General features: G+C 45.8%; 1 protein-coding gene across 1 annotated transcript; it reads right to left on the minus strand.

Annotated features, from left to right (window-relative positions):
• Positions 1-3,858: 3,858 nt before the first annotated feature.
• Positions 3,859-6,315, minus strand: LOC123158259 (G-type lectin S-receptor-like serine/threonine-protein kinase At2g19130). The gene has a single exon (XM_044576321.1). It carries the CDS (start codon positions 6,301-6,303, stop codon positions 3,859-3,861), a length of 2,445 nt encoding a protein of 814 aa, XP_044432256.1. The 5' UTR covers positions 6,304-6,315.
• Positions 6,316-6,728: the final 413 nt, after the last annotated feature.

Raw genomic sequence — 6,728 nt, forward strand, 5'->3', positions numbered from 1 at the left:
AGATCACTGGACAGCGGTCAAGAATATCCTAAAATACCTGAAAAGGACTAAGGATATGTTTCTCGTTTATGGAGGTGACAAAGAGCTAGTCGTAAATGGTTACGTCGATGCAAGCTTTGACACTGATCTGGACGATTCTAAATCGCAAATTGGATACGTGTTTATATTGAATGGTGGAGCTATCAGTTGGTGCAGTTCTAAACAAAGCGTCGTGGCGGGATCTACATGTGAAGCGGAGTACATAGCTGCTTCGGAAACATCAAACGAAGGAGTCTAGATGAAGAAGTTCATATCTGATCTAGGTGTCATACCTAGTGCATCCGGACCAATGAAAATCTTTTGTGACAATACTGGTGCAATTGCCTTGGCAAAGGAATCCAGATTTCACAAGAGAACCAAGCACATCAAGAGACGCTTCAATTCCATCCTGGACCAAGTCCAGGTGGGAGACATAGAGATTTGCAAGATACATACGGATCTGAATGTTGTAGACTTGTTGACTAAGCCTCTTGCACGAGCAAAACATGATCAGCACCAAGGCTCCATGGGTGTTAGAATCATTACTATGCAATCTAGATTATTGACTCTAATGCAAGTGGGAGACTGAAGGAAATATGCCGTAGAGGCAATAATAAAGTTATTATTTATTTCCTTATATCATGATAAATGTTTATTATTCATGCTAGAATTGTATTAACCGGAAACATAATACATGTGTGAATACATAGACAAACATAGTGTCACTAGTATGCCTCTACTAGACTAGCTCGTTGATCAAAGATGGCTGTGTTTCCTAACCATGGACATGAGTTGTCATTTGATTAACGGGATCACATCAATAGGAGAATGATGTGATTGACTTGACCCATTCCGTTAGCTTAGCACTTGATCATTTAGTATGTTGCTATTGCTTTCTTCATGACTTATACATGTTCCTACAACTATGATATTATGCAACTCCCGTTTACCGGAGGAACACTTTGTGTGCTACCAAACGTCACAACGTAACTGGGTTATTATAAAGGAGCTCTATAGGTGTCTCCGAAGGTACATGTTGAGTTGGCGTATTTCGAGATTAGGATTTGTCACTCTGATTGTCGGAGAGGTATCTCTGGGCCCTCTCGGTAATGCACATCATTATAAGCCTTGCAAGCAATGTAGCTAATGAGTTAGTTAAGGAATGATGCATTACGTAATGAGTAAAGAGACTTCCCAATAACGAGATTGAACTAGGTATTGAGATACCGATGATCGAATCTCGGGCAAGTAACATACCGATGACAAAGGGAACAACGTATGTTGTTATGCGGTTTGACCGATAAAGATCTTCGTAGAATATGTAGGAGCCAATATGAGCATCCAGGTTCCACTATTGGTTATTGACCGGAGACGTGTCTCGGTCATGTCTACATAGTTCTCGAACCCGTAGGGTCCGCACGCTTAAAGTTAGATGACGGTTATATTATGAGTTTATGTATTTTGATGTACCAAAGATAGTTCGGAGTCCCGGATGTGATCACGAACATGACGAGGAGTTTCGAAATGGTCGAGACATGAAGATTGATATATTAGACGACTATATTCGGACACCGGAATGGTTCCGGGGGTTATCAGATATATACCGGAGTACCGGGGGGTTATCGGAACCCCCTCGGAGGTTATTGGGCCTCATGGGCCCAAGTGGTGGAAGAGGAGAGGCGACCAAGGGGCAGCCGCGCGCCCCTCCCCCCAAGTCCGAATTGGACAAGGAGGGGGGGCGCCCCCTTTCCTTTCCCCCTCGCTCTCCTTCCCTCTCCTCTCCTACTCCAACAAGGAAGGGGGGAGTCCTACTCCCGGTGGGAGTATGACTCCTCATGGGGCGCGCCAAGGGTGGCCGGCCCGCTCCCCCTCCTCCACTCCTTTATATACGGGGAGGGAGGCACCCCCTTGAGACACAACAATTGATCCTTGAGATCTATTAGCCGTGTGCGGTGCCCCCCTCCAGCATATTCCACCTCGATAATATCGTAGTTGTGCTTAGGCGAAGCCATGCGTCGGTAGAACATCATCATCGTCACCACGCCGTCGTGCTGACGGAACTCTCCCTCGAAGCTCGGCTGGATCGGAGTTCGAGGGACGTCATCGAGCTGAACGTGTGCTGAACTGCCGTGCGTTCGGTACTTGATCTGTCGGATCGTGAAGACATACGACTACATCAACCGCGTTGTGCTAACGCTTCCGCTTACGGTCTACGAGGGCACATGGACACACTCTCCCCTCTTGTTGCTATGCATCACCATGATCTTGCGTGTGCGTAGGATTTTTTTTGAAATTACTACGTTCCCCAACATATACATGTCATGTAAATAGAAATCTTTTAATTTAGATATCTCCGAAAATTGTGATGACAAATGATCTATAATTCATATACCTTTTTTTTCTCTTCTACACGGCAACAATTACTTTCTATGAGATCATGGCATGTTAATTTCATGGAGCATGGCATTTGTAGTTTGTGCATCATGGGAAATTATCTCTCTTTTAGCAACAATGGTAAAATAATTAGTTTCTAATGGTACGTGGCAACCTAAGTTCATGGAGGTTGGCAAATGTAGTTTACGGTGAACAGCATTTTTTTTATTAACATGGCAAATTTACCCAAATCCCCATGGCAATATTTAATTTTTATTCCCATGGCAAGTTTTATCTTTTATTTGCCATGGATAATTTTCCTTTATTAACATTGAAAATTTGCCTAAATTCCGGCAATTTTTAACTTTTATTGCCATGGCAATTTTTAACTTCTATTGGAGTTGGAGCCGGCCGTGTCAGAACGGAGTTCAAGGGGCCACCCGAGTCGATGCTAAGTATTTTTTGTTAAAAAAAAACCCCGAGTCGATGCCCCTGCTTCCGGGTCCCACTCGTCAGACATATCCCCAACCTCCGCCTCTGCCTCGGTCGGAGCTGCGAAGCAACGCCGCCATCGCCGCCGTTGAGCGCCCGACACATCCCGCTCGAGCCCTCTGCTCTGCTCGACTTGTCCGTGCCGCGTGAGCATACAATCGAGCTTCCCGCAATCTGCTCTACTTGCCATGGCCGGAGGACCTACACACGAGTTTCCTTCTACCACTTCCCCAATTCCCCATTATTCAACGATCTAGCCCTTCGAGCTCTGGAGGCGAGCTTGGGATCGAGTCCCCCGTCACGCCGCCAATTGCCCTCGCCGGTGAGCCTCGTCCCATTCCATTCGTGTCAGAGTGCGCCATTTTCCCTCACTTAATATTCAGCTCGGAGGTCAAGATGGTCGTCGTCTCCATCAACCCCGCCGAAATTGTGGCTCCTCTACGGATGTACCCCCTATTCAGCCAGGCTGCCATCCGCGTGCACCCCATCACTGAGCAAGGATCACCGCCTGCATGCCTCGGACCATATCAGAGCCTGCTGCCTTTGCCGGTGAGTTTTATGAGAAAGGGTAGGTGAAAATGAGCGCGCTGTTTTGGCAGTAGCATTGCCGTACCGTGGCGGCATGGCTACCATTATGCCACCCTGCTAGGATAAGTTGTAACAAGGCTAAGCTCTTACTAAAAAAAGGGCTAGTATGAGTTTTCAAGTTGGATGTTAAAAGTTACTCCCTCAGCACCATAATATAAGAGAATTTTTAGCACTAGAGTAGAAATTACAAGTTAAGTAGAGAAAAACTAAAATATTATGATGCCTATTTCGATGGGCTACATATTATACCGATGCAGTGAGGGTACATTAAGATATATAGTTACAAGTTGGTACAAAATACATCTGTTTTCTTCAATCATATAAGCGTTACAATCTTCTAGTAGTAAATACAACTTTAGTCTTAAAGATAGACGTATATTATAATGCCTAGATGAGCAATGCGGCTCGTTTTCCTGAAACAAAAAAGGAACATGTTGAATGTGAGCTTCCAGCCATAGCTTGGAGCAGTCTTGGTATCGGGGGCATTGTGATCTCAACTAGCCCTTCGAGAATCTGAACCACCTGTCCCATTGTTGGCCGATCAAGCTCATCGTCTTGAAGGCACCAACACGCAACCTTGCAAGCAATTTCCACCTCGTCCAGATTGGCAGTACCATGTAGCTTGTGATCTACCAAACTTCCAACATCTCCTTCAACAAGCTTATGTGCAGCATGCACAGGAAAATAAACATCAGGGTTGCCACCACTAGGACATAAAGCGCATGAGTTCCTCCTTCCAGATACTATTTCCAGCAACACCATCCCATAGCTAAAAACGTCGACTTTTGGTGTAATGTGAACACCCGTAAGCCATTCAGGCGCAAGGTACCCTATAGTTCCTCTCATTGTTGTCAATACTCGGCTATAATCCCTTCCTAAGAGTTTTGCCATCCCGAAGTCTGCAATTTTTGGAAGGAGTGAAGCATCAAGAAGTATGTTTTCTGGCTTGATATCACAGTGTATGATGCAGTCTCGGCAGCTGTCATGCAAGTAGGCTAATCCTCTTGCAACTCCTAGGCCTATCTGATATCTAGCAGTCCAATTCAAAACTGAACTGCTTTGAAATAGATGGACATCAAGAGAGCGATTTGACATGTATTCATAAACAAGCAACCTCTTGGAGCCCTCACAACAGAAACCAACAAGCTTAACTAAATTTATGTGCTGGACAGCTCCAATTGAGCTCACTTCAGCTCGGAATTGCTTCTCTCCTTGATAAGCACCATCAAGTCTCTTCACTGCTATGTCATTGGAGCCTTTTATAAGCCCCTTGAATACAGAACCAAAACTGCCTCCCCCCAACTTATCTGTGAAGTTTTTTGTTGCCCATTGTAAATCATTGTATCTAAATGCCATGATTCCAGTACAAACGTGAGATTCATTCATTATTTGACCAGAGCTCAACACTTTGTTTGTCCAAATCAACAATAAGAGGATGAGTGCAAACAAGCCTAGAGCAGAAACACCCAAACCAGTTGCAACTCCAATAGCAATCCCTCTTCTGTTGTTTCTCGAACTTTGTAGTACATCTTTAGCAGAAAGACGAAGGTGAAGAGTTTCTCCATTTGAAGTAGCAGTGCCACTGCATTTTAGTGCTCTTATGTTGAGCAATTCATTATGCCACATGAAACATCCATTGTTGCCAAAGGAGTATGCGGTGCAAGAGCAATCACTGAGGCAAACTTGTGCGCACTCATTCGCGCTTGCAGCAGCTTCTACTTTTGGGACATCCTGGGGCAGTTTAACACATGGCACAGAATAGAACTTGTCTGTGGTGTGTGTTGTGCTTTTGTTGCTCATGCAGTCTAACTGAGTATTTCTCGAGCACCCACCCGACCGATCTTCTAGCTCCCAATCCTTAGGGGATGTTATCTTGAAGCCCACCATACAATTGCAGTGTGGCACTTCATTATCAGTGCAAATTGTGAAAGGACCACAAATTGCATGGACATCACACTGAGCTCTTGGTTGGGTATTGATCATTAGCCAATCCTCTAAGCCCTTCATCCAAATGAATGCCTTTATTTGACCTGAGACGTCAACTACATGACGAGTAACCATATTTGGATCCATGTATTCATCTACTAAAGTATATGTCACGTACTTCTCACGGTCGCTGTCGACAAATTTTGGACTAATATAGTGGGCGGCTGACATCTCTGGAATTGCAGTGAAATATTGGCCGTTCCACACACCGGTGGACCAGTAGTGTATGGATGAGTTCAATGCTACAAGAAATACCTGGTTAACACCACTGGGGTCTAACTGCTCACAATACACACCGGTAGCTGGGTCGATTATGTTTTTCCAAGAAACCAAACGTCGATTCAGGCCGGTGACCTTGTCCCATCCAAGTTTCGCCCCAGGGAAAAATGTATCTGTGGGGTGATCAAAGCTCTGCCACATAACCTCTGATGATTTTGAAGAGTCTGTCAGGATGAGATTTCCACTGCTCAACAGCCTAGCAGCAGAGCTATTTCTTGTGATGTTTGCTTGTGTAGACCAGATTACGGATTTGGCAGACCGGTTTAAGATGACAAGGTTGCCGTCGTGGGAGATTATGAGCTCCAGTGAGGTGGTGTTCTTGATGGGTCTATCCCTATTTGCAACCCATGCTGAAGTGAATTTGGGGACAGTGTTGAACCATATGCCGAGGTACCAGTTGGCAGTGTGTCTGGTCTGGAAGAAGCCGAGCGCGTACCTGCCATTGCTGGAGACGAGCTTGTTGTCGACGGCAAGCGCTTGGCCGGCCAAGATGGTGTCCGTCGCGGCAGAACTGGCAGGGATGCGTAGGCACAAGAGGATGGTGAAAGCAATGAGGAAGGGAGGCATGGTGAGCTGAGGGTGGCTAGGGTGTGCAAAGGCTTGTTGTTGCTGTTGTCGTTGTGCAGAGTCTGGATATGTGGAGACTGGGTGCTGAGCAGTCATGGCACTATGGAGTCAAGCGCAGCATCCAAACTAGTATACCGGGAGTCAAAAGTTTTTCTATTCCAGTGGTGGTGATGAAACGCTTCTTGCATGGCACGCAAGGCAGGATTCGCGTGGTGGAAATGGAAAGGGTGGAGGAAGAAGAACGCTGGGGACGTGAGCGCCAGACAGTTGGTTTACTGGTCGAAATCTCGACGTTGCTCTCCTCCGGTCACCCGGCGGGCAGGCCACAGAAGAGGTCTTTGCACCTGAAAAGCAATTCGTTGGTTACTATACGTACCCCAAAACTGTCTAAAGTTGAGATAGATACCGATGTGTATGTATGGCTT

This window comes from Triticum aestivum, chromosome 7B, assembly GCF_018294505.1.
Source record: "Triticum aestivum cultivar Chinese Spring chromosome 7B, IWGSC CS RefSeq v2.1, whole genome shotgun sequence".
Lineage (NCBI taxonomy): Eukaryota > Viridiplantae > Streptophyta > Magnoliopsida > Poales > Poaceae > Triticum > Triticum aestivum.

What these genes read in the sequence shown, in the direction of transcription:
- LOC123158259 (XM_044576321.1), bottom strand. Translation starts at nt 6,303, where the DNA reads ATGCCTCCCTTCCTCATTGCTTTCACCATCCTCTTGTGCCTACGCATC.